This window comes from Prionailurus viverrinus, chromosome A3 (genome assembly GCF_022837055.1).
Source record: "Prionailurus viverrinus isolate Anna chromosome A3, UM_Priviv_1.0, whole genome shotgun sequence".
Taxonomy (NCBI): Eukaryota; Metazoa; Chordata; class Mammalia; order Carnivora; family Felidae; genus Prionailurus; species Prionailurus viverrinus.
In genome coordinates, this window is record NC_062563.1 from 13,611,090 (window position 1) to 13,636,927 (window position 25,838).

The 25,838-nt window shown below is 58.8% G+C and overlaps 1 protein-coding gene across 2 annotated transcripts in view; it reads left to right on the top strand.

The window, feature by feature from the left end:
* SULF2 (sulfatase 2) overlaps positions 1-25,722 on the top strand; it is a 120,765-nt gene extending 95,043 nt beyond the window's left edge. For both annotated transcript variants that reach the window (XM_047851754.1, XM_047851755.1), the window contains exons 6-21: positions 3,027-3,177; positions 4,416-4,591; positions 8,162-8,290; positions 9,257-9,313; positions 9,807-9,936; positions 11,309-11,501; positions 18,973-19,198; positions 19,322-19,418; positions 19,800-19,894; positions 20,838-20,897; positions 21,241-21,410; positions 21,587-21,729; positions 22,807-22,930; positions 23,594-23,627; positions 23,828-23,881; positions 24,759-25,722. In XM_047851754.1, the coding sequence (XP_047707710.1) occupies positions 3,027-3,177; positions 4,416-4,591; positions 8,162-8,290; positions 9,257-9,313; positions 9,807-9,936; positions 11,309-11,501; positions 18,973-19,198; positions 19,322-19,418; positions 19,800-19,894; positions 20,838-20,897; positions 21,241-21,410; positions 21,587-21,729; positions 22,807-22,930; positions 23,594-23,627; positions 23,828-23,881; positions 24,759-24,789 (1,870 nt within the window). In that variant the 3' untranslated portion in view covers positions 24,790-25,722. The remainder of the gene's footprint in view (positions 1-3,026; positions 3,178-4,415; positions 4,592-8,161; positions 8,291-9,256; positions 9,314-9,806; positions 9,937-11,308; positions 11,502-18,972; positions 19,199-19,321; positions 19,419-19,799; positions 19,895-20,837; positions 20,898-21,240; positions 21,411-21,586; positions 21,730-22,806; positions 22,931-23,593; positions 23,628-23,827; positions 23,882-24,758) is intronic.
* The last annotated feature ends 116 nt before the right edge of the window (positions 25,723-25,838 follow it).

Here is a 25,838-nt window from a genome sequence, read left to right on the forward strand (position 1 = left end):
CTTCTCCTTTAAGAGAGGTTCTGGCTTCCCTCCCCCCCAGCAGCCCTGGACAAGGTGGTTTGACATTGCCTGCTCGCTTATTTCCCCTTTGAAATGGAAATTACAGAAATTGAACATGAGTAACGCCTGCTATTACTTACCCAGAACCACCCCCCTCGCCTTATGAGGGGTCTGTTTGGGAAGGCTCTCCTATCTCGGGGTATAATCACTTCTTCACTAGAACCAAAACCCAGAAAGTTCTGCAGCTGGGGTATTTAATTATGACAGTCTCGGGGAGTGGGGGGGGGGGGGGGGAGGGGACAGGGCCCTGCTGGTGGGTCAGAGCTGCAGATCTTTCTGTCGGGAGGCTCCTGTCAGACTGTCACCCACTCAAGTTTGGTGTCGTGTTCTTGCAGTGGTCCCCGTGGGCTCCCGCAAGTGCTGCCTGACGCGACGCGGCCCCCTCCACCTGCCCAGGGCCCCTTCCCGCCCCCTGCTGCACACACCTGTGCAAACACACAGAGATGCAAACAGATACACGCAGCAGGCACGAACGCATACGCACACACGTACACAAACAGACACGAAGATACAAATAGGGGCACAGATACACGAAGATGCAAATAGATACGTATGCAGGTGCACACGCATATACACACACACAAAGGTACATGAATGCGTGTGCAAAGGCGGGCACCTATAGACACAGATACCCCCACACACACAGATACAAAGATACAGATACGCAAACATGCGCAGAAGCACACAGACACAGATTTGCAAACAGATACAGATACACAAATGCATAAACACAGACACAGATACGTACACACAGATTACACGGACACGTATACACAGGCATATAAGCCCAGATCTACACCCAGACGCGTGCACACAAACGTGAAGACACACAGATGCACAAACACACACACACACACACACACGCAAAGACACCCCAACCCCCACCAGCCCCCAGAGCTTCCTTTGAGGTGTGGCATCTGATGGTGGGTTCACAGGCCTTTTATAACCCGTGGGAGCCAGGCTCTTGTGGACAGGGCTCGAAGTCTTGAGCTGAGGCTTTCCCCTCTTTGTTCGGCCAACGTCTGGGCCCTTCAGAAAGTGTGGCTCTCTTCCCGGAGGAGCCTGGCCTTATGCAGGGGACCCGCAAACGGGCATTGGCCGACAGGGGCCCCAGGCCCTGCCGCCTCCTGGCTCTGACATCCTCCTCCAAAAGAGGTCTCCAGAGAGAGGCCTTCAGAAATCATACCCCCCCAGACTCCTGACAGACCCACTCCTCCCTGTCCTCCTGTTCTCGAGGGCAGACACCCAGCCTAATAGAACCTAATAGATTCAGGGATGATTGCTCAAAATTGCGTCCTGGAATCCGGCCCCTTGGGCCTTCCGGAACAGTTTTCCCACACGGCCAAACGGCTCTGAGGCTGTGTCCGCGCAGCCCTGGCCCCCAGCAGCCCCCTTCGTTCTGCGTGGGGGATGGGCGGGGCGGGGGGCTTGTTCCTGGGAATGTTCTACATGCGGGTCAGGCCCTAAGCCGGCCCACAGGACGGTGAGGCCTTGCTCTTAATCAAAGGAGGCTGGGGGGCTGGGCTGGATTTAGCCGCGGGAGACCAGCCAGGGACTCAAAGCAAAGTCCAGAAGGAATCTCAAGACTTATGACTCACCCCCCGCCCCCCGCTCTACATAGCAACGGTCTCCATAACTCCTCTCCCCGAACGATATCTGATATTCGAGACGCTGGGAAGGTCCTGGTGGGGCAGGTGAGACGTTAGCGAGCTTTCTGCCATCTCCGCAAACACAGCCTCTTCCCTGCGCGCAGCCCCTTGGCCCCTTAATGGCCGGTTTAAAAAGCCTTTTGTCTTCAGGCAGTGGAAACTCCAACTTTATTTTCAGCTTTGACTGGGGAGGGTGAGACCAGACCGGAGGGGACTTTTCTGCTACCTCCTCCAGCAGGAGTGTCTTGGCAAAAGTCATGCCCGAGCACTCGTGGATAGGAGGGTCCCTGGACGGGCCCACGTGTCACTGTGGCAGGAAGTGACCATATCCAGTCCTGGACTTCAGGCCCCACTTCTTCTGCCTTTGGCAAGTTAGGCCCTCGCTGGGCCTCAGTCTCCTCATTTCTCACGAGGACAATAAGCACAGCACGCGCCCCTAGGACCCTGAGTGTTAGACGGCAGGAGGCGGTGAACCCTTCGAGCCGGGCCCAGCGCGTGGCAAGCGTAAGTGCCCCGTAGAAGTCAGAGAGTATGGTTCCTTGTCCGGTTCTCGCTAGTCCCAGCGGACCCCACAGCAGAAATCACGGAGTCCCCTGGCTCCACCGCCTGCTCAGGGAGGCTGTGGGCAGGGCCCCGAACTCCTCTGACCCTCTGTTTCCTCTTCAGTAAATGAGAGAAGAGAGCGAACGGGAAGAATAATTGTGACACATGTACGTCCAGGGGCCCCGTACACGCATGACTATTCTCGACCTAACGTTGTAGCCAACTTCCTTTTTCTTTTTTTTTTTTTTTAAACCCCAATCTATTGCAAGAGGAAATTCCCTAGTCGTGCCTTAATCGCCATAGCTCGGCAGTTGCCCGGGAAAAATCAAGGCAAGGCTGAGAAATTTGAGTGGGGGGCCTGGCCTGCCGGAGGCTCTGGGCGTGAGCTTCTCCCCTGCTGAAAAAAAAGAGCCGCGTGAATTCCGGGGAGCTGTGAGAGGACTCGCGCTCGCCTGTGACTTTGGCCCTGATGTAGCGGGAGGGCTGGCAGGGCCCGACCGGGAGACGCTGCCGTTCTCACCGTGTGGCCCTGGGTCACTTAACACTGGGTGACCCCCCCGGCCCAACCACGGGCACAGCACCCGCTGGAGAAACACCGACGGAGGTTTAGCGGAGCCCGTGACGCGCCACGGCTTCCCCGGACGGGCGCACGCGTGGCGCAGGAGACTGCTCAGCCGAGGCAGGGGGTCTGGGGGCCCCGGGGGATGCGGGTGGGCCCCACGCCCGCCTGACCTGGCTGTACGTTTGACACGCCCCCCCCCCCCCCCCCCCCAGCACACCGAGCTACAACTACGCGCCCAACCCGGACAAGCACTGGATCATGCGCTACACGGGGCCCATGAAGCCCATCCACATGGAGTTCACCAACATGCTGCAGCGAAAGCGCCTACAGACCCTCATGTCCGTGGACGACTCCATGGAGACGGTAGGCCCCGCCCCCTCCGAGCCCGCGGCCACCGTGCAGGCCCCGGAGCCTCCCCGTCCTCGCCCGGCTTCCGGCCTGGCTGGACAGGAGCGGAAACGGGGGCGGGAGGAGCGGAAACGGGGGCGGGAGGAGCGGGCAGGGCCGCAGGCCCGGGGAGATGGTCTGAGCCGCCCCGACGCACGCCCCTGCCTCCGTGAAACTCCGGCGCGGGATCTGTTCTGTTTGCTGCGGCAGCCGCGTGACGCGGCAGCTCACGTTCTTGAGCAGCTTAGTTGAGATACAACGCACGTCCCCTACAATTCACTCCAAGTGTACAGCTCAGCCGTCCTGATACGTCGGCGGAGCCGTGTGCCCGCCACGGTCAATTCCAGAAGGTTTCCGTTACCCCGGCGAGAAGCCCCGCGGCCCTTCGCCGTCATCCCCCGGGACCCCCTCACCCTTGGTGCGTAGGCCACCGCTAACTTAGGGTGGATTTGCGTCTTCCGAATGTTTCCCGTGAGTCGAATCCCACGCTGTGTGGTCGTCGGTGGCTGGCTTGTTCCGCTCGGCATCACGTCTTCGAGGTGGATCCGTGCGTGTGGCAGCCCGTATGCGCACTTCCTTTCTTTTCACGGCTGAGTAATATTCCGCTGCGTAGAGACTTTTTTTTTTTATTTGTCCATGGCTATTTAAATGTAATCGAACTCAGGACGGTTTAAAGTCCAGCTCCCTAGTCGCACCGGCCGCGGGGCAGGGGCTCAGTAGACACGCGTGACTGGTGGCCGCCATGTTGGACAGCACAGGTCCCGACGCTGCGGAAGGTTCCGTGGGACAGGCTTGCCGAGCATCACCGGCACCTGCCCCGGGCCACGGCCCGGCGTCACTCGTTCGTTCATTCGTTCGTTCGTTCAGCAGCATTGGCCAAATGGCCAGTGCCGTGGGATACAGCAGAGAACAAGGTGACCATAGTCCCTGTCCTGATGGCGCTCACATTCTAATTCGGGGGACAGACGAGCCACAACCATGCAGACAAGATAGGAGAAGCACTGTGAAGAAGGGGTGGGGGGGGGGCAGCAAGTGACAGGAGGTGGGGAGGCTGCGGTTATGAACGTGTCCTTCCCGGGGACCCCCGCTGAGCAGCGAGGCGCAGGGAGGGACGGCCCGAGAGCACAGGCACCTCTCCGCCCCCCGAGAGGGCCCGGGCGGCAGGGCGTCCGCACCCCTTCCCTGCGCCCCTCACCGGCCCGTCCGCGTTTCAGATTTACAACATGCTGGTTGAGACGGGCGAGCTGGACAACACGTACATCATGTATACCGCGGACCACGGCTACCACATCGGCCAGTTCGGCCTGGTGAAGGGCAAGTCCATGCCGTACGAGTTTGACATCAGGGTCCCGTTCTACGTGAGGGGCCCCAACGTGGAGGCCGGCTCGCTGTGAGTGCATCACGCCCCAGGGCCCCCCTCCTCCAGGGAGACCTCCGGGGCCTCCATCGCCCCCCCCCGCCCCCCACCAGGTGGGCAAGCAGCAGGTGGCCCAACCGCTTAGCCCCAAGCCACTCCCTCGGGCGGCACTTTATTTGGGCAGGCGAGCCCCTCAGTGCCAAGAGAAACGGTGATTATGTCACCCGGGGTGGGTTCCGGCACATTTTATACCCCTCTGCTGGGGAAGGAGAGACCGGGGGCCGTTAGCACCTGTGAAAACAGATGGTCTGTGGCGGGCAGAGCGCCAGGGAATCGGGGCCGGGCTGCGTGTGCTGCGCCAGCGTGCGGGAAGGCCACCTTGACTTCTGTGGGGCCTGGTGACCCTTGGGGTGGCTCTCAGGGAGGGACCCTGCCGCCCGCGTCGGGGGCTGTTGGCCACAGCACAGAGGGAACCGGTCTCCCTCCCATCCTTCCTCCAGGACCCTGTGGGCCCTCAGCCGGCGCTCTCCTTGGGCTGACCTTGGAGGTGACACATTCTGGCAGGAAACTGCCGCATCTGGGGCAGGGAGCTCTAGAAAGGCAGGTAACCGCAGCAGCAGCTGTTGGAGACCAGCTCAGATGGTTTCTTTGAAATGCGGATAAATTGCCCTTCAGGCGCTTATCTGGCCTGACTTCCATCCCTTGGGAGGAAAGCTTGGTGACAGCTCCAGAAGGTGGGTGTGTGGGTTCAAGGCAAGGCTCCTGGCTCTTTGCCTGCCTGCCTCAACACATTCCTCTCCGCCTTTGGCTCCCAGGGTCCCCACCTGGAAGGAGAGTTAGGACAACAGGTGTGCTGTCCAGTCCTTATTCTGAAGCATCCCAACAGCCCCGTGGGGTGGATGTTACTGTCACCCTGTCTACTGAAGCACGGGGAGGTGAGGTTGCCCGAGGTCACGTGACACATCAGAGAAGGCACTGGGATTTCAAGCCCCGCAGCCTCTCTGTTCCTGCATCTCTGAAACCTTGAGCCACCCCTGTACATAGAAAGAATTTGACCCACTAAAGACTCTACAGGCATTGACATTACGGGTTTGGTCAGCTTCAGAGTCTCCGATCTGGTTGATAGGACCCAAAACCATACCCCATGTGGACGAGAGAAAGTGCTAATGTCAGGCTTGGGGCCAGAGGCTGGGACACCTTTGGCTGTACGCAGAAACCAGATAAGACCAAAAGGTAATAATAAGATAAAGGAAATACAGGAACTGGGGGTGCCTGGGTGGCTCAGTTGAGCATCCAACGCTTGATTGTGGCTCAGGTCATGACCTCACAGTTCGTGGGTTTGAGCCCTGTGTCGGGCTCTGTGCTGACAGCGAGGAACCTGCTTGGGATTCTCTCTCTCTCTCTCTCTCTCTCTCTGCCCCTTCCCCACTCATATTCTCTCTCTCTCTCTGTCTCTCTCTCTCTCTCTCTCTCTCTCTCTCTCTTTCTCTCTCAAATACATAAATAAATAAACTTAAAAAAAAAAGAATGCAGGAACTAAAGTAACTGGAAAGTCCAAGGCTCTATTGGCTTCAGGCATGGCTGGATCCAGCAGTCACACAATAATGTCAGGAAGCTTTCATTTTCCATCCCTCAGCCAGCTTCCTTTGAATTGACTCCATTCTCAGGCAGGCTTTTCCCTCATGGTGGCAGACTCACCATGGCTTTCAGCCATCCAGTGTAGGAAACCAAACAGTGATTTGAGCAGAAGCCTTAAGGTGACTCTCACCAGCCTGACATGGGTCACGTGTCCATCCCTGAACCAATCACCGTAGCCAGGGTGATAGAAAACCTCGAGTGACCAGGCCAAAGACATCAGGTAGTGGAATCTGAATGGGGCGGGGCACTGTTACCACCAGGAGGGACATAGGGAAAGCGGTCGTCCCCGTCCCACCCCAGTCCTGGGGAGCAAGACTGCTGGACACGCCTCAGGCCAACTCAGCTGCTCGTTGCCAACATTCGACGTGGCGCCTGCTTGCCCAGCAGTCTTCCCCAGCTCCCCCTGCCTACAGGTTACGTCGTCAGGCTTTACTCTGGCCTCCCAGCCCTCCCACCAGGCGGCCGCACCCCGCACCTGGCTACCTGTCCGGGGTTCACAAGGTGCTGGGCTCCGGAGGAAGGGGCAAAGGCAACTGAAACCCTAGGACCCCGACCCTGCCCCTCAGCCCCAGGGGATGGGGTCGGGACCCCCGGCCGCCTTGATGGAAAGTGCTCCCACATGGTCGTCATTCATGCGACAGGGGCCAACCCCTGTGTTGGGCACATCCCTGAAATCACTTACCACCACGCCGGCACACCACCAGGTAGAAACAGGAGACGGGAGAGGTGACAGATGTCTGGCAGAGATACATAACAAAAGTCACTAAGCGAACACTTATTGAGCACCTACTGTGTATCCTAAGTGCAGAAGTGCTCGGGATACAGAAGGGAGCAAGACGGATAAAGGGTCTGTCTTCCAGTTAGGTTCTAACTGGGGACTAGACAGTCAGCCAGATGAATGACTAAAGTATATAGTAAATGGGGGTGATACGGCCTCAGGAAAGGGACAGGAGCGCCGGGAGGGGTCCTCAGGAAGGACCTGGTATTAATCTACGACGCAATAACAAGTCGTTACAAACTCCGCGAGTGAAAAGAACGCACGCGTCCCGTCTCGCCGTGTCTGCGGGTCACAAGTCTGGGCCCAGCCTGGTCGTCCGCTGAGGCTGCAAGCAAGACAGGGCTGGAAGTTTGACTAGGGAAGGACCGGCTTCCCCACTTGACGAGGTTGTTCAGGTGCAAGCCGCGGACCTGACGTCACACAGCCCGCCTCCCAGAATGTTTGCCAGGCGTCCTCGCTGGGGGTGGGTGACCTTCAGAGACGGCCAGGGGAGACAAGTAGACAGCGGAGGGACAGCCAGCAGGATGAAGCCGTATGTCGGGTAACATAGCCACGCTGGGACGCGTCATCGCCCTTGCCATTGGTTTGGCCCACCCTTGAGGGGAGGGGATCACGCAGAGGTGTGAACACCGGAGGGCAGGGATCACGGGGTCTGGCCCGGGCTGCCTTGGTAATTGCTGAACAAAGAACTCAGGGGTTGGGGGCAAGTGCTACCCTGGCATCTGGAGGAAGAACATTCCAGCAGAGGGAACAGCAAGAGCAAAGGTCCTGAGGCCAGACACCTGCCTGGCCAAGAATAGCAAAGGGCCAGTGTTTGCCTCAGAGAGGTTTTGGAGACAGGTCTGGGGGCAGGACCAGGGTCTAGAGCGGCCCCTAAAGGCGGGTGTCCTTTGTTCAGGCGGTGGGAGGCAGGGAGGGCACTGCCAGCCAAAGTAGCCAAGTGGAGGCCCGTTAATCCGGGTACCCGGCGGAAAGTGTGGAGTGCGCAGAAGGTGGGGCTCGGCTGAATTGGGGCCGCAGAAGGGGGCCCGGAGGGCTGGGGTGCGGGCGAGTGAGGAGACCACCGCTTCCCCACCCTCGGGGCGTGAGCCATGGGCGACCTCCGTCCCTCCAGCCGCCCTTCCCCCAAGCGAGGCTGGGGCACCATTGCCCGGGTGGCCGAGTCCTGTTCTCCCCGCCTCCCTCAGGAACCCCCACATCGTCCTCAACATCGACCTGGCCCCCACCATCCTGGACATTGCAGGTCTGGACATCCCCTCGGATATGGATGGAAAGTCCATTCTCAAGCTGCTGGACACGGAACGGCCGGTGAATCGGTGAGGAGGGGGACTTGCCCTTTAGATCGTCACAAGAACCCAGTGAGGCAGGCGTTACTAACATCCGTTCTGCCGGGTTGGAAACCGGACCCCAGAGAGAGCAAGCGACTGGCTAGAGGTCTCTCTGCAAGTCTGGGCGTCGAGGTCTCCCGGTCAGAGGCTCTGACGCCTCCTCCCCGAGCTCGAAGGTTTCAGTGCCCGGTGGGACGATGGGAACACGTCCCCAGGTGTCCCGGAGGCAGAACGGGGAACAGTGACGTGAACAGGAACAAAAACCAGTCCGGTGGGAAGGTGAGCGGGGACTGGTGGGGACGGGAAAGGAGGACGCGGCCACCGGCGTGGTCATGGCGACATCTGGTGGCCGGCACCGTGACTGCCCTCGGGGTTGACGGCCCCAGAGTGCTGAAGGCGGCGGAAGCCCCCTGCTTGCGCCCGAAGGCAGCTCAGCAGCTCCAGCCGTGCGGGGTGCCGTCCCCTGCGCTCTCGGGGGACCACCTCCACTGAGCCTCCTCCCTTTGTGAGGTGTTCTGAGCTGTACGGGTGTAAAATGGGCACATTTGGGGCAGCAGTTGGGGCACTGGCTTGGGAGCCGGGACCCCTGGGAGTCGGGGGCAGGATGGAACCTTCTTCCGGCAACCCGAGCCTCTCCCTGGGACGTGGCAATAGAGTGAGATTGCATGAAACCCACACTCAAATTCACCGCCCAACTATCAAAGAAATCCCCCCCAAGACCTGACAAGCTTAGCGCCCCCCCCCCCCGGCCACTTCTGCCCCGGGGGGGCCCTCAGACCCATATCTCCGCTCCGGGGGAGATGTAGCTCAGCTCAGTGTGGGGTGTGAGCACCCAGGCCCCTCCTGCACCCAGCTGGGCCCACGCACCCCAACTATCCCTGCTTCTCGGAGATGGGGGGACGTGGGAGGCCCCCACGTCGATGGGAAGGTGAAAGTGGGCTTTTTTGCCTCCAGGTTTCACTTGAAGAAGAAGGTGAGGGTCTGGCGGGACTCCTTCCTGGTGGAGAGAGGGTAAGTGCCAGGTCCCGGAGGCCCCCCCGCCCCCCGCCCAGGGCATTTGAGGGCCCCCCACCTGCCCGTCCCGGGAAGCTCCTGGCAGCGTCCCTGCCCCCTGCACCCGTGGCATCGAAGATCTCACTGCCGGGGCAGGAGAGAGACCACAGCTCTTACTATCCCTGCTCAGATACGTGTCCACGGCCCCCTAGACACGGAGGAAGCCCATTCGCTGTCCCCTGGCCTCGTACGGAATTTGAGTCTGGAGGCTACATGGACCCTTCAGACCTGTGCTCCTGCCCGTGCGATGCTCCGAACGTTTTCTCACGTGTTGCCGACTCTCCTGCAACTTGGGAGGCTTCTTGGCAAATTCCCATTACTTAAGCCTCGTAACAGTCCCTGCACCCTCCGTGGTGACGTCACACGGGCTGCGTGGGGTCCGCCCCCCGGGCGGGCGCAGGCTCCTTCCGAGCGCAGCGGCCAGCCGCGTGTCCCGCTCTCTGCCCCACAGCAAACTGCTTCACAAGAGGGACAACGACAAGGTGGATGCTCAGGAGGAGAACTTCCTGCCCAAATATCAGCGCGTGAAAGACCTGTGTCAGCGGGCCGAGTACCAGACCGCGTGCGAGCAGCTGGGACAGGTGAGGCCGTGTGGCTGGTGCCCTGGGGGCTCCTGCCCTCCGTCGTCCCTCCCAGGGGCCGGCCCTCCGCGCTGCAGCCCAGGCCGGGGCCTCCTCCTCGGGCCCACAGAGCCAGTGAGGCCGGCTTTTCATTTATAGGAGCAATAGGAAATTGCCTTTTTAAATAAATAAAGGTTTTTAAAAAGTGAGTTGATTGCAAGGGAAAGATTAAGAAAATTACAACCAAATAGTATTTAGAGATAGCAGGGGCTGTGAGTGATGTTGGAAGAGTCTGAACTTGGCTTTTCTGAGGCCTAGACGGCCGGGGGAGCTGGGGAGGGGAGGGGAGGGGAGGGCCGAGGAACTGGGAAGCAGGCAGGGCGGCCCGGCTCAAGGGGTGTGGGGCGTGTGTCCCTGCCTCAGTCTGCCGGCTGGTACTTTGAGCCCCCCCGCCCCCCCCCCCCGCAGTAACTCAGGCCTGGAGATGTGCGCCCACTGCGCCCATAAGTACAAGTAAAACCAGGGCCTTTGGATCCCATTGCTCACCATAGGCTGTGGCCTTCCAAGGCCGAGGCCGGGCTGGGTGCATTTCTCACAAGCGGGGGCGGCTCCCTCTTATCGCCAGACGCAGAATGGGGCCCATCCCCGTGGCCGTGTCCCCACCCCGTTTGCTCGTAAGCCCCAGACCCCTCCCCATGCTGCGGAAGCCAGTCTGTGCCTCGGGACCAGAGCTCTGGGTTATGCCGGTCCCTTCATGGCCGAGCGCTGATCCAGGCCCTGGAGCCATGGCCCTGAATGCCCCCAGCTGAAACCCCTGGCCTCCCGGAGCTGCGTGCTGGGGACATCCCAGAAGGGCTCCAATTTCAGTTCCGAGCCACAAGGAGTGAGCCGCTGAGCCAAGGGCCCTTGTCCCCCCGGAGTGTTGGCACATTCCCCCCCCTTTGCACATCTGTCCCCCGCCCAGACGGGAGGTCGGGCGGTCCCAGGGCAGCGGCAGGCGTGAGCATCTTCAGAACAGATGATCAGGGCGCGCTGCTTTACCCCAAAGGAAGAGACCGCTGGGGGTGGGGGCTGGGCCCTGGACCAGCTGGGGGAGGCATCAGTCCGGAGCCCCAGCTACCGCTCCGGGGCCTCCCGGACCCCAGCCTCAGCAGCCACCCCCTCTCGCCAGCCCGGTGCCTCCCCTGGGGGGCCTCCCTGTGACTGGGGCTCGTGCCCAGCCACCAAGCGTTGGCCCTGGTGCCCCTACTGGGCTCCCCCCACGACAGACGTGTGTCTGTGGGGCACTGAGCAGCCAGCGGCGGTCCCGGGGCCCCAGCGAGGGCGGCGGGGAGCGGGACGTCTCCGGGGCGGTCGCGGCCGCTGAGCCTGAGGCCCTCGCCGTGTCTCGCAGAAGTGGCAGTGCGTGGAGGACGCGTCGGGGAAGCTGAAGCTGCACAGGTGCAAGGCCCCCGCGCGGCCGGGGGGCAGGGCCCTCTCCAACCTGGTGCCCAAGTACTATGGGCAGGGTGGCGACGCCTGCCTCTGTGCCGGCAGCGACTACAATCTCAGCCTGGCCGGGCGCAGGAAGAAGTTCTTCAAGAAGAGTAAGTGTGGCGGCCCCGGGGGCGGAGCGGGGCAGGGGGGGCGCGATCGTGCCTGGGGAGCCCCGTCCGTGCGTTCACCCGGCCCCACAGACACGGGTGCCAGTGCCCGGCGGCCCTCCGGGGCGAGACTAAAGGGGGAAGGCCATTTGGTAGCGTGCCGAGAGCAGGAGCTGAAGCAAGGGGAGAGGGCGGTGGGAGAGGGGCCCCACAGAGCCCTTCCTCTGAGACGAGAAGCCACGGGATGGTTTTGAGCGGAAGAGCCGGGATCAGATTTGTGTTTTCAAGGGTTCCTCCGGCAGCCGTTGGGATGGGGGCTCGGGCCACGTGAGGGGACGGGGGGGGGGGGGGCTGGAGCAGGAGGCCCGTCAGGAGACCGAGCGGAGACCTGGCGAGAGGCCGTGGTGCTGGGACCGGACGGTGGCGGGGAAGGAAGCAGAGGTCGGGCTCCGGACGGGACTTGGAGGGAGAGCGCCTGATACACTCAGTCCCCATTACTTGTGGATCCCATGTCTCAGATTCACTCGTAGCCCCCCAAATCAGTACGCAGGGTGCTTTCTCGGGCGTTCACGGCACGTGTGGGGCGGCAGAACTTTTTGAGTCCCCCCGGCATGCACGCTCCCAGCCGAGGAGGACTCGGGCTTCAGCTCTCGTGCTGCAGGCAAGCCCTTCGCCCGTGCATTTAGCGCCACGGTCCTTGCACTTGGTGCTTTTGCTTGGCGGCTTCACGAGTCGCCGCGGCCCCCAAGCCTGGTGCCGAAGTGCCACGTGGTTCGTAAGTACGGGAAGGCCGAGCAGCACCCCTAGGAGAAGACACGGGGGTTAGATGAGCTTCCTGCAGGCACGAGATTCCGTGCTGTTGGCCTTGAGTTCGGTGGTAAAGAAACCGCACTGTATATTAAACGGGAACACGCGGAGAACAAGGCTCTGGGCCGAGAGTGGACCAAAATGTCGCGACCGGAGGCCGGCGGGAACCTAACCCCGTGTTTCCCCTTGGGAGCAGTGCTGCGGTATCGGCCAATTCAGGGTTCAGGTGACCTCATAGAACAGCCTCCAATAATGAGAGTCGACTGTAGTGTGGACGAGTGGGGAAGAGCCCCCATCCCAACGGAAAGAGCCGTCTCAGACTTCATGGCTCGCTCCCAGCAGGGGCCGAGGAAGGACAACGAGCAGGGAAAGTGGGTCCCCTTGGATCCTCCTGCAAAACTCCCGTCACTCTGGGGGCCAGTCACGGCCCCATTCCGAGGTTCAGCTCCCCCTTGAAAGAACGCCCCTGTGCCTTGAACGTGCTCAGAGGCCTGGGTCTCTGGCCAGAAGTGTCCCCTCCAGAGCTGGGCAGTTTCCCACGCCACCCACTCCTCTGGCCCCCCGACCCAAGGACAGCCAAGCTACTTAGGTTGCAGTTCCGAGGTGTTTTGTGTCGGTGTGTTTTCTGGGGCAAAACACACATAAAGTTTTTCATTCTGACCATTTCTAAGCGCACAACGTGGGTGTGCGACCGTCACCCCCATCCACCCCCCAGAGCTCTGCCTCACCTTGCCGGACCGAAACTCTGTCCCCATGAAACTGTAACTGTCCCTCCCCGCTCCCCTGCCCCGGCCACCTCGCTTGGCCTTTCCATCTCTGTGCGTCCGACTGCACTAGGGACCTCGTGTACGCGGAACATGCCGTGTCCTCCCGAGACTGTCTCTTTTCACTCGGCACGACGTCCTCAGGGCTCATCCTGGGTCAGAACTCCCTTCCTTTTTCTTTTTTTTTTTTTTATTTAAAAAAAAAAATTTTTTTTTAACATTTATTTATTTTTGAGACAGAGAGAGACACAGCATGAATGGGGGAGGGGCAGAGAGAAAGGGAGACACAGAATCGGAAGCAGGCTCCAGGCTCTGAGCCATCAGCCCAGAGCCCGATGCGGAGCTCGAACTCGAGGAACGCGAGATCGTGACCTGAGCTGAAGTTGGACGCTCAACCGACTGAGCCACCCAGGCGCCCCCTCCCTTCCTTTTTCAAGGCTGAATGGTGCTCCCGTGTTGCCAGTTAGAGGCGGGGGCTTCGGTGGTCCCCACAGCCCCCTCCCCCCCGCCGAGCCTCGGCAGAGGACGCCCTCGAAGCGAAGCAGGGGGCTGCCTCCATGCTCCTGCCTCCAACAGCGCTTCCCCTGATGGCCCCCCGTCACGTGGCCCCACAGGCTGCTTCGTAGCTGCCGAGTTAATCTTTTGCAGTCGAACAAGACGACTGGCTTCCAGATTGAATTACGCAGCCGACGTCTCCTCGCTTTGGCCCACGGCCCGGGGCACGATCTTTTTTTTCTTTTTAATTTTTAAGTTTATTTGTTTATGAGAGAGGGAGACAGCATGCGTGGGGGAGGGGCAGAGAGAGAGGGAGACACAGTACAAAGCAGGCTCCAGGCTCCGAGCTGTCGGCACAGAGCCCGACCGGGGGGCTCGAACTCACAGACCGGGAGATCGTGACCTGAGCCGAAGTCGGTCGCCTAACCGACTGAGCCACCCAGGCGCCCCCATGATCTTTAAACAATATGAGAAGCTGGGACTCAGTTAAGCTTCCCCCGCACCGCCCCCCCCCCCCCGTTAATGCTCGGGGGAAAGAAAATGCACCCAGACAGCCGAGACTCAAGTCAGCCCAGGTTCCCACGCAAGTTCGGCGTAACGTCCAAGTCCTGTCTCAGGTGTACCTCGCGGCAACCTGGGGACCAAGGCGGGTGACCCTCCTTGGGATGGACAGGAAAGCCCGGGTCACGCGGCCAATTTGGGGGCCTGAGCCTCATCCCCTGGCCCCACATTCTTCCTCCTGCCGGTGCCTCCAGCAAAGGCATCTCCTGACCCCTTCTGAGCAGCCGGCCCGGAGCAGGCTTCTCAGCCTCCTGGCAGTTTGGCCCCCAATATGGAGACATTCTTGTGGCTGTCACAGCTGTGTGATGATGGGGGGATGCCCCTGGGGGTAGACCCCGGGGATGCTGCCAAGCCCCCTGCAACACACAGGACAGTCTCTCCCAACAGAGGAGTATCTGGCCTCAAAACGTCAGCAGTTGTGAGGCTGAGAAGCCCCAGTTTGGAGCAGCTCGGACCCCAGCGCGCCTTGGTCCACGGACATGCCAGCTGTGGTGGGAGGAAGCCAGGCGGAGCCAGCCAGTCCAGAATGGGGCGGAGGGCGGGCCGCTAGCGATGGGCCCAGGTGGCCGGCGGGCGTTCGCTTAAGCTCCCGGCGAATCTGCAGCCCTATCACGTGCCAGCGGCCGGATGAGATGCTGATCGGGCCTCATGGAGGAGACGAGGTCCGGGAAGACCACTTCCGTCGGTGAAAGATTCGTGGAGGAAGTGAAAAGAGTGACGTGACCAGGAGGGAGAGGGCGGGCGGTTGGTGGGTGTGTAAGAGCTCAGCGGGGAGAAGTAAGAGGTTGAGGCTCTAGGTCCGGGAAGAGGGAGCACGAAGGCTCTGTGGGTCCCAGCCCCGGAGAGCCCCAGGGAGACGGATGGGCCCGGCTTGCGACCTTGGACGAGGATGGCACAGCTGCGGGGTCCCCGGACCACAGAGCGGCCGCTCGATGCCAGCTTCCTGGTGCTGAGAAAGTTACCGATTCTGTTCGCGTCACCCTGCAACACAGCCCTGTCGTGGGAACCGTCGTGGGACGGTTGTGGGAACACAGCTGCTCAGGAGTTAGCCACATTGTCCGCGGGCACGCATTTGCTCAGCACCGGCACCCGACGGTCAGATTCCAGAGCCGATGCCCTTGGCCACGGGGTTACCAGGCCCCTCCGTGCCCAGCACACGGGGTTGGGGGGAGGGGCCCCTGTGGGAGCATGGAAACAAGGACCGCTAGGGAGACCAGGAGAGCGAGGCTCTCAAGTCCAGGCAAAGGTTCACATAGGGGCCGTCAGCCTTGTCCGTAAAGAACCAGAGAGCAAATATTTGAGGCTTTGCAGGCTGAACAGTGTCCCTGTCGACCTCTCAGTCCTGCCTCTGGAGCCAGGAAAGAGCCATGGGCTCGGTAGCTTATTTACAGACCCGGGCAGAGGGCCAGACTCGGCCCTTAGGCCACAGCGTGGGGATCTTTGGGTTTCTGGCTGGGGCTGGAGGTGGGAAGATACAAAGCACTTGATTCCTGCACAAGCAAGACAAAAGGGGCAGAAAGGACCCGGTGTGTGTCTGTCAGGCGTGACCTCCCACAGGGACACCGGTTCAGATTTTGTGCATCAGGGGCCGAGGTATCGTGGCCTCAGGGAGACTTAACCCAGGGAGGAAAAGGCCACGGAGAGGGCTGCCTGGGGCCAGAAAAGGCCCAAGGTTGTGCTGAGAGATGCCTCTCCTGGATCTGGGCCCCCAGATCCCCTGGCCCACGTGATTCTGATAGAAGGAGTCTGAGAACTGAAAGATAGAAACATCTGCCCCAAGGGTGGGGACAGCAGGAGCAGATCCTGGAGCCCAGGGCCCCTGGGCCCCCTGGAGAGGGAGTCCCATCCTGGGTTCTTGGAGGCCACCGCCGCCCGCCTCCAGCCCAGTTCTTGTGCCTTGGGCGCCACCTGGTGGCCATTTGGGGAACCCAGCAGAGACCCGGGCCGTGCAGAGCTCCAGGCCTTCTCCAAAAAGATGTGCGTTTAGACCAGTGGGGTCACAGTCGTGAGGCGTGACAGAGCCAGACCTGAGGGACGGAGAGGAGACCGCCCGTCTAAAGGGGCGGCCTCAGCTCCTGCCTGGGCCTACCGTGCAGGTCTGTGGGCGCCATGCAGGCAGGCACTTCTTTGTGGTTTTCTCTTCAGAAGCTGGAAATCTGCACTCCTGCATGACCACCACCCCCGTTTTTCTCAAGTATTAGCAACGTGATCGACTTTGTCTTTTAGGGGCACCTGGGTGGCTCCATCAGTTGAGTGTCTGACTCTTGGTTTTGGCTCAGGTCATGACCCCAAGGTCCTGGGATCAAGCCCCACATCGGGCTCAGTACTGAGCACGGAGTCTGCTTAAGATTCTCTCTCTCTCTTCCTCTGCCCCTCTCCCCTACATGCGCTCGCTCACTCACTCTCAAAAAATAATTTTGTCTTTTAATATATAGAAGATGCGAGAAATCCAGGCTCTGGCTTTAGCCCACACACCCTCAGTTTTCAGTCGTTGACTTAGAACATGGAAAGATGCCGCGGAACCCCATGTCGCTGCCTGGCTGGGGACCGCATCCGGCTCACTGCTGGCCAAACAGAGAAGCTAAGAAAAGCTGAGAAACCTCCCTACGCTGCTCCCTCTTCTATCCAGGAGACCGCCACCTAGCTTTTTTCTTTTCCGATTCCAATTAATGGGGTTTCTTTAGCGTCTCTGTTTCTTCTTGAGGTGTAGTTGACGTAGAACATCGTGTTAGTGTGGGGTATGAAGCATAACGATTCGATATTTGCCTCCGTTGCAAAATGACTGTAAGTAGCTAATAGCCATCGTCGTGCAATTACAAAAACTTTTTTCTTGTGATGACAACTTTGAAGATCTGCTCTCTTAGCAGCTTTCCCGCAGGGTACATCCCCAGGACCTACTTGTTTTATAACGGGAAGTTTGTACCTTTTGACCCCCTTAACCCATTTTGCCCACTCCTGACCCCACGCCCCCTCACAGTCTGTTCTGTGTATCTTTGAGCTCGTGCTTTTCTTGTTTGGGGTTTATTTTTAGATTCCACGTAGAAGTGAGATCAGGTGGTATTTGTCTTTCTCTGACTTGTTTCACTTAGCATAATACCTCACGAGGTCCATCCATGTCGTCGCAAATGGCAAATTTTGATCCTTTTTTATGGCTGAATAGTATTCCGTCGTGCACACGCGTGTGCGCGCACACACACACACTCCACGTTTTCTGTACCGTTCGTCCATCAACGGACCCAGGCTGTTTCCGTGTCTCGGCCGTTGTAAACAGTATGCAGCAAAGAGGAGGGCACTGATCTCCTGTGTTAGTGTTTTCGTTTTCTTCCGAGAAAGCTCTCAGAATTGCTGGATCGTATGGCAGTTCTGTTTTTAGTTTTTGAGGACTCCCCATACTGTGCTCCACAGCGACTGCACCGACTTACATTCCCCCCGACAGTGCACGAGGGTTCCCTTTTCTCCACATCCTCGCCATACTTGTTATTTCTGGTCTTTTTCCTGATAGCCATTCAAACAGGTGTAGAGCGGTGTCTCCTTGTGGTTTTGACTTGCGTTTCCCTGATGGCGAGAACCTTTTTAGGCACCTGTTGGCCATCGGGACGTCTTCTTGGGAAAAACGTCAGTTGAGGTCCTCTGTCCGTTTTCTAATCAGATTGTTTTTGGTTTTTTGTTATGGAGTTGTATAAGTTTTTGTACATTTTGGCCGGTAACCTCCTCCTTATCAGTTTTTTATCCTAAATGGCTGGTGAGTTTTGTCAAATGCTTTTCCTGCACCGACTGAGATGATCACACGATTTTCCTCCCTCATTCTGTTAAATGCAGTGTATCACATGGCTTGATTGGCAGATGGTGAAACATCCTCGCATCCTGGGAGTAATAGGCCACTTTATCACGGTGTATGATCCTTTCCATGTAGTATTGAATTCGGCTTGCTAATATTTTTGCTGAGAGGTTCTGCATCTGTGTCCGTGAGGGAAACTGGCCTGAAATTCTCCTGTCTTGTGGCGTCCTTGCCCGTTTTTGGTGTCAGAGTCATGGTGGCCTGTGAAATGAGTTTGGACGTGTTCCCTCCTCCTCGGTTTCTTAGAAGAGTTTGAGAAAGGCTGGTATTAATTCTTCTTGAAATGTTTGGTAGAAGTCACCAGTGAAGCCATCTGGCCCTGGACTTCTCTTCATTGGGAAGTTTCTGAGTAACCGATTCAGTCTCCTCATTGAATGATTTCATATCCACATCCTGTCTTTTCATTTATTTTTTTTTTTTTAATTGAGGTAAAGTTCACACACCGGAAAATTTACCATTTTTACAAACTTAAAGACTACCGTTGTTTTAAAAGTTTGTAAAATTGGTAAAGTCTACAAAGTTAAAGTCTACGACTCAGAAGCGTTTACAGGGTGGCGTATCACTGCCTCGATCCAGTTCCAACACCTTCCATCACCCAGAAAGGGAACCCCATTACTGCCTTGCCCCCCATCCCACGGCAGCCATTAACTTGCTCTGGGTGCCTATGTCTTCACCTACTCTGGACATTCCAAACAAATAGGCCCACACGACACGGGACCCCGCACGTGTGGCCGTGTTCGCGGAGCATGACACCCACCCATGCGGTAGCTTGCATCACGGCTGTGTTCCTCTGTCGCCAAACATCCCATCACACGGATAGGCCGTGTGTCTCCACGCTCAGCTCTTTCTGGGGACTGTCCCAAGCCTCTTCCTCCTTAGCCCCGAGCCTTGTTTCCCCAACTGAACCCACGGGGGTCCTTTCCAAGCCTCCGGATCAATAGTCCGTGGCCCAGGGAGCCCAGCCAGCCTGCCCAGCCCCCCTCACCCAGCCACCCGCTGACGCCCACAGAGTACAAGACCGGCTACGCACGGAACCGCTCCGTCCGCTCAGTGGCCATCGAGGCGGATGGCGGGGTACACCACAGAGGCCTGGACGACGCACCCCAGTCCCGCAACCTTACCAAGCGGCACTGGCCGGGGGCCCCTGAGGATCCGGACAAGGACCCCGGAGACTTCAGCGGCACGGGGGGCCTCCCGGACTACTCGGCCCCCAACCCCATTAAAGTCACACACCGGTGAGAGTCCAGGCGGAGGGCAGGGGGGGGGAGGGGGCAGGAGGGGCCTTGGCAGGGACGCCCCCACCTCGGGCCCCTGGCTCGGCCCCCTCAGTGGCACACGTGACCCCTTCTCCCGGGCAGGTGCTACATCCTCGAGAATGACACGGTCCAGTGCGACCTGGGCCTGTACCAGTCCCTGCAGGCCTGGAAAGACCACAAGCTGCACATTGACCACGAGGTGAGGGGGGTCTGGGCAGGGGGCACCTTCTCACCACCACGAGCTCGGCAGGGCCACCAGCCACATCCGGGAGGCAGCGAGGCCGGGCCCCGGGAGTGACGCTTCCCCAGAACCATCGGGAAGGGGGCAGCGTGCTCACCTCACCCCCCTTCTTGCTTTAAAGATGCTCACACGACCCTCAGCCCTTCCGCCAGTCCGGGGGGGAGACAGGTCCTCCCGGCTCAGCCAGCTCTCGGGAGCCTGGTCACTTCAGCAGGTGGAAGGGACCAAGGACCCCTCAGCAGCCACAAGTGCAGGCGGTGGCCGGGGACCCCACCAGGCCGTCCCTGCTCACCCAGCCCCCCAGAGTTTCACGGCCCCCTTGCCTGCTCTCTGCCCCAGATCGAAACCCTGCAGAACAAAATTAAGAACCTGAGGGAAGTCCGAGGCCACCTGAAGAAAAAGCGGCCAGAAGAATGTGACTGTCACAAAATCAGGTGAGTAGCAAAGAGACCCCGGGAAGGCCCCTAGTGCTCCTGCAGGACCCCTCCTGGGGACACACAGCCTCCCCTCTGTGACTCCTCGCATTATCTTTAGATCCCTATCTCCTCCCTCAGAGCAAGGGGAAAAATCAATAATAATTCAGGTGCCCGTCGTCCCCTGGGCCGAGACCACCGCCCTCAGGTGGCCAGCCAGACGCCAGGCGTAGGCGCTGTGGTCGGAGGAGCGCGCTCGCTGTGTGGGGCCGGCTTCAGGGAGGGGAAGGAGACTCCGCCCACTGCCCTTCCCGAACAGTCCCGTGGCCTGAGGTGCCCAGTGCCAGCTCGGGGAAACCCAGCCCGGGGGGGGGGGGGGGGGGGGGGGTCACCGTCCAGCAGAACTGCTGTGATGATGGGCTGGGCTGCATCTGTGCTGTCCGCTAGGGCAGCCACCAACCACACGTGGCTGTTGAGCTCTTGAAACATGGCCAGTATAACCGAGGAACTGAGCTTGGGGTCTTATTTCAATTGAAATCGCCACAGGTGGCCGGTGGCGCCGGCGCCACACGGCACATCCGCAGTCTCTGCCACCTTCCGGAAGAGGCTTGCAAAACACGGGTTCCCCTGGGGCTGGCCCTGAGCCAGCAAGAGGTGGGCGCGGGCCTGGGGGGGGCCCCCCAACCTGGAGATAAGGCTGAAGCCATGGGGAGCCAGGCGCAGCTTCCAGTCCCCGCCGACTGACACCCACCCTGACCTTCCAAGCCTGGCCTGCGGCCTTCAGCCAGGGCCCCAGCTGGCATCTGCAGAAAGGAGCCAGCCAGCCAGGGAGCTGCCGCGCTAGGGATGATTCCCACCCCAGCACTGCCCCCAGAAAGTGGGACGGGGATCCCAGGGCACCGCGGTTTGCGCGCGCGCGCGCACACACACACACACACACACGAGTTGCCCTGGTCTGTTACAGTTACCACACCCAGCACAAAGGCCGCCTCAAGCACAAAGGCTCCAGTCTGCATCCTTTCAGGTAAGGGCGGTTTAAGGCTCAGGGGAGCTAATAAAGCGAACAGAAGAGGTCCTGGCCCTTCCTGGGGGGTCAGCACAGCCCTGGAAGAGGCGGGACTCCCAGAGTGGCTCTCCGGCGCCCCCTCGCGGCTGGAGGGGGTGCTGCAGCCCCCACCGAGCAGGCAGCAAGGGGGCCTCAGATCAGCGGTGGGTCGGTCTCGGGTCGTTCGCTTGGGGGCCCCTCCCCGGCTGGCTGTGCATCCGGCTCTGGGCAGGAAGAACAGAGGCTCAGGGTCACGGCCCCCCAGGAGGCTGCAGGTGGGGGTCGAGGGAGGTGTGAGGGGTGTGGCCCTGTGTGCCCCTAGGAAGGGTCTGCAGGAGAAGGACAAGGTGTGGCTGCTGCGGGAGCAGAAGCGCAAGAAGAAACTTCGCAAGCTGCTCAAGCGACTGCAGAACAACGACACGTGCAGCATGCCGGGCCTCACGTGCTTCACGCACGACAACCAGCACTGGCAGACGGCACCGCTCTGGACACGTGAGCCAGCGGGCGGGCGGGGGCAGGATGGGGACCGCTGGCCCCCAGCCCGGAGCCTCTCGGGGTGGGTTCCCTGACAGCAGCGGCTCCAGATCCAGACAGAAAGAGGCCCGGGGAGGGAGCCCGTCCCAGGCGGGAATTGCTCACTCTGGGCTCGCTGTCCCTCCCCTTGGCAGTGGGGCCCTTCTGTGCCTGCACCAGCGCCAACAACAACACCTACTGGTGCATGCGGACCATCAACGAGACCCACAATTTCCTCTTCTGCGAATTCGCAACCGGCTTCCTTGAGTACTTCGATCTCAACACAGACCCCTACCAGGTACAGACCTCACAGGCTGGAGACATGGGGGGCGTGGGCCACACAGGTGCTGCAGGGCTGGGCCCCCTGAGGAAGTGACGGTGAATCTTCAAGTCCCACGGAGTCCCTGAGGCAGAAGCGAGTTCTGAAGGGACTGGATGCACACTGGGGCCCTCTCCCTCCATCTTGCTGCCCCTGTAATCTGGGTCCTATACAGCCTCCCCCTCTAACTTAAGCACCTGGGGGTGATGACACAGGCTTTATGTCGAAGACCCCTAGAACTGGAGGGCTTTGGGGGCCCCTAGGATCAGACCAAACCCTGCACACTTGGGCGCCTGCAGGGACCACACGGATAACGGGACACAGCCAGCGCTCACGGGCACCGTCTTAAGTGTTTCCGTGTATTTAATCACCGGAACACGTCTGTGACCAAAGTGGCCCAGAACATGTAAGACAAAAGGAGCCACAAGCCTCTGGCAAGTGGACTGCACGTGTCCCTTCTGAACCACACGGTCCCCACGGGGCCCTTCACACTAGTGTGGCCTCGGTACTGTCCGATCTGTGTTTCAAGAAAAGCCTGCAGTCGCTTTATAGGGAACCTGATTTTTAAATGCCAGCAACTCCACGCTCTTGTTCTTTGTTGTCACTACCATACAGGCTCCCGGTCTTTCTCCTTAGGTGGGTCGTGCCCATGTTTTACAAAGGGGGTGTCAAAGCACGGCAGGTCCCTCATCAGTAGCTCCCAGATGAGGCAAGGACCCAGGCCCCTTCCCCCTCCCATCACCAAGTGGCCACTCTACAGTCAAGAGGAGAGGGGCAGGGCGGGGGGGGCAGTGAATGAAGGTCTAGAGCCACAGGGCAACTGTGAGCTCCTGGAGCCACTGGTCAGGAAAGTGAAGCACACGGCGGGTGGAGAGCGCCTGGAGGGGCTGCAGGCACAAGGCAGTCCGGACTGTGCCCAACTCCAGCCCTTGCAGGATAAAGGTCACCATCCCAGCACACCTCAGCTCCCCCCGCCGCCCGAGGGAAGTCCCCCGGTTGGCGGAAGCCGAGGGGATCCCTGCACTCACCATGTGGATGACCTTTTGTTCCCACCAGTTGATGAACGCGGTGAACACGCTGGACAGGGACGTCCTCAACCAGCTGCACGTGCAGCTCATGGAGCTGCGGAGCTGCAAGGGTTACAAGCAGTGTAACCCCCGGACTCGAAACATGGACCTGGGTGAGCAGGCGCTCCGCAGCGGGGCCCGTGGGGAGCGGGGCTGCTGCGGGGTGGGGAGATAGGAGGTCACGTCTAGTCTGATGGGTGGACCTGGTGAATCCTCCCCAGCAGCTGACGTATCAGTAAGGTCCACCAACCAAGGGCCGCGTTTACGAGAAGCCCGATCGCTCGTTTATCGCCATGTGCCAGTCACTGGGCTAGGTGTCGTATGGTCGTTATCTCATCACCGTTAAAGTGACCAGGCCGACTGATTCCAAACCCACACACCTGGTCACGCTGCTCATTCTCCAGAAACCTCGCTGGGCGCCAAGAGCCAGGCTCTCCCCACCATCCCCTCTCTCAGGCCCATGGCCTTCTGTCCCCTGTCACATAGGTGTCCCTGCCCATACCTGCCTCCCCCACCGTGACCCAGGTCATGAATAGATACATGAGGGTCCTAAAGCTGCTAGGACATTAGAGTACAGGCAATCGACAAGTTTCAGGGCAAGCTCACGTCAGGATTCAGCCACTCTGCCTGGGGGTCGCTATCCACATCAGAAAAAAAAAACAACTAGCCGTCAAAAAGCCTAAAATGTTTTTAAAAAGAGGCAGTTACAAAGTTTGTCATTGCTTGTGCCACCTTTGCCCTAATGTTTCTGTTTCGCTCATTTCTGTCTCATTCAGGACTTAAAGATGGCGGAAGCTACGAACAATACAGGTATCAGTTTTTGTTGTTATCGCCTGGGACGTCTCCCCGATCCTGGCCCGTCTCTGGTCTAACCTCTGTGGCTCGTGTGCGGCTGAGGCCCTGCCCTCTCTCTGGTCTGCCAGGGGCCTGGTTCGCCCAACAGGGAGGGGGAACTCGGTCTTCCTAGGTGAGGCTAACACCCATTCTCCTTTTGACACCCAAAAACACAGGCAGTTTCAGCGTCGAAAGTGGCCAGAAATGAAGAGACCTTCTTCCAAATCGCTGTGAGTTGAGGAACCAGTTTCCCGGTGGAGAGCTGGTCTGCCGGGCCACGTTCTGGGTGCATGCCCTTTCTTTCGTAACCCTCTCTGCTGCTGTCATGAGAAGGGAGCAGGAAGTCTTCCTGTGTTTCAGATTAGTACCGTGTTTCATACACTGTTGTTCTCCATAGAGTAACTTGTGCTTGGTAAACTCCAGGGAGTCCGTACAGGTCGAGAAGCATTTAAATGTCCGACCTGCCCGACGTCTTCAAGGCTGTGGCTGCAGAAGGGTCCCCTGGTCCATGTCAGCAGCAGGGCGGCCTCACTAGAGGGCACCTGAAATATCCAGGCCACGACATCTCTCTCCGGCGCCAGAAGGCCGAGACTGGCAGCCTAGAAAGGTCACCTCTAGTCTAAGGGGAGCAGCACCGATGGGAGGCGGCTTGAACCCTCTAATTCATCATGAAAATCCAAAAACACAGTTATGGGTCAGGATTTTTTGTTAACATTGGCAATTCATTTGATGTTAAGTTGCCAGGCAGGCAAACAGACCCCCTTGGTGCACTGCCATTTGCAACTTCTGGTCTGTTTTTTCCTTCTTCCTTTATATGCATATAACCCCCCCTCTGTAGCTTTAATAGGACGACGGGCCAGCTAAGCATTTGCCAGGTCTACATCTGAACGTCCTCAGTGCCTTTACCAGCATGTGAGCCCAGAGCCAAAAGTCTGGATGACCGGGTGGGAGCAAGCCCATTCTGAGGGGTCTCGAAGGGTCTCGAAGGGTCCTCCCCGCAGCCGCATCCTTGAAGCAGAGGGTTCTAGGCTTCAGGGCTGATCGTTGTGTCATGCCGCCTCTGGGCTTCTTAATCAGAGGCTAAGAGGAGTTTGCTTTGTTCCACAGGGGACAGCTGTGGGAAGGCTGGGAAGGTTAAGCAGCACACGAGGGCCTCCAAACCAGAGGCACCACCTGATCGTACAGACGATGAAAACCGCGGACAGTCTCAGGCGGGCCTGCGCCGTTGGCCGGGCCGCCTGCGCTCACAGGACTTGCTTTCAGTCAACACGGCACACTCTGGAAGAGAACTGTCGGGAGTAGCTAACTTCAGGAAGCCCGTTTTTGCCCTGCTTTTGCTTTGGATTATACCTCACCAGCTGCACAAAATGCATTTTCATATCAAACGGTCACCACTAACCCTCTCTGAGAGGCTGACGAGGGAAAAAGAGATTTTCTTGGAAACTTCCCCCAACGGTGAAAGTCACTGGAGTTTTTCTTTTGTTTCTTTAAATCATGGGGGAAGAAAAACCCTGTTTTAAACCCTCCTCCTCTTTTAGTTTGTCACAAAGAAGGATGAAGACAAAGAAAGCAGGACACGAGCAACCTGCAGACGCTGGGAGTGGTGCAGAGCTGACGGCCGAGTCAACAGCACAAAAGAAGGGACTTTTATTTAGCACCACAACCCAGGTCGCCTCTGAAGAAACGGACTTCGCTGTACATACGTGACTATTTACATGCCACCAGCGTGGGAACTCTTAGGGGAATCTAGTAAGAAAACGCAATTTTCCAGAGTTGTGCTGTCAATAAACGCTCTGCGGCCAGTGAAGAAAACCCCTCGGCCGTTGTGGACATTTCTGTTCCTGACCAGATACCGTTTCTCCTAGTATTTCTTTGTTATCTATCCCAGAACTGATGTTTTTCAAAGTACTGAAAAGAAGTGAAGTCGATGTATGTCCCCGGTTTTCACAAAATTGTGTTTGTAAAGACATTTTGTAGTCTAAGTATTGTCATACAATGTTCAAAATCCCAGCCAACGACCAGCAGTTGGTAGAGGTAACCTTTGACATTTTGTAAAAGGCCGTTCTTGGGAGTTTTTTGGTGTGTTTGGTTTTTTTAAAAAAAGCATTCAAGATACTACCGGTCAACACCTTTTTCAAAGGAGACACCTTGGGTTTTTCAGAGGGGGAATAGATGGGCGTAAATTAA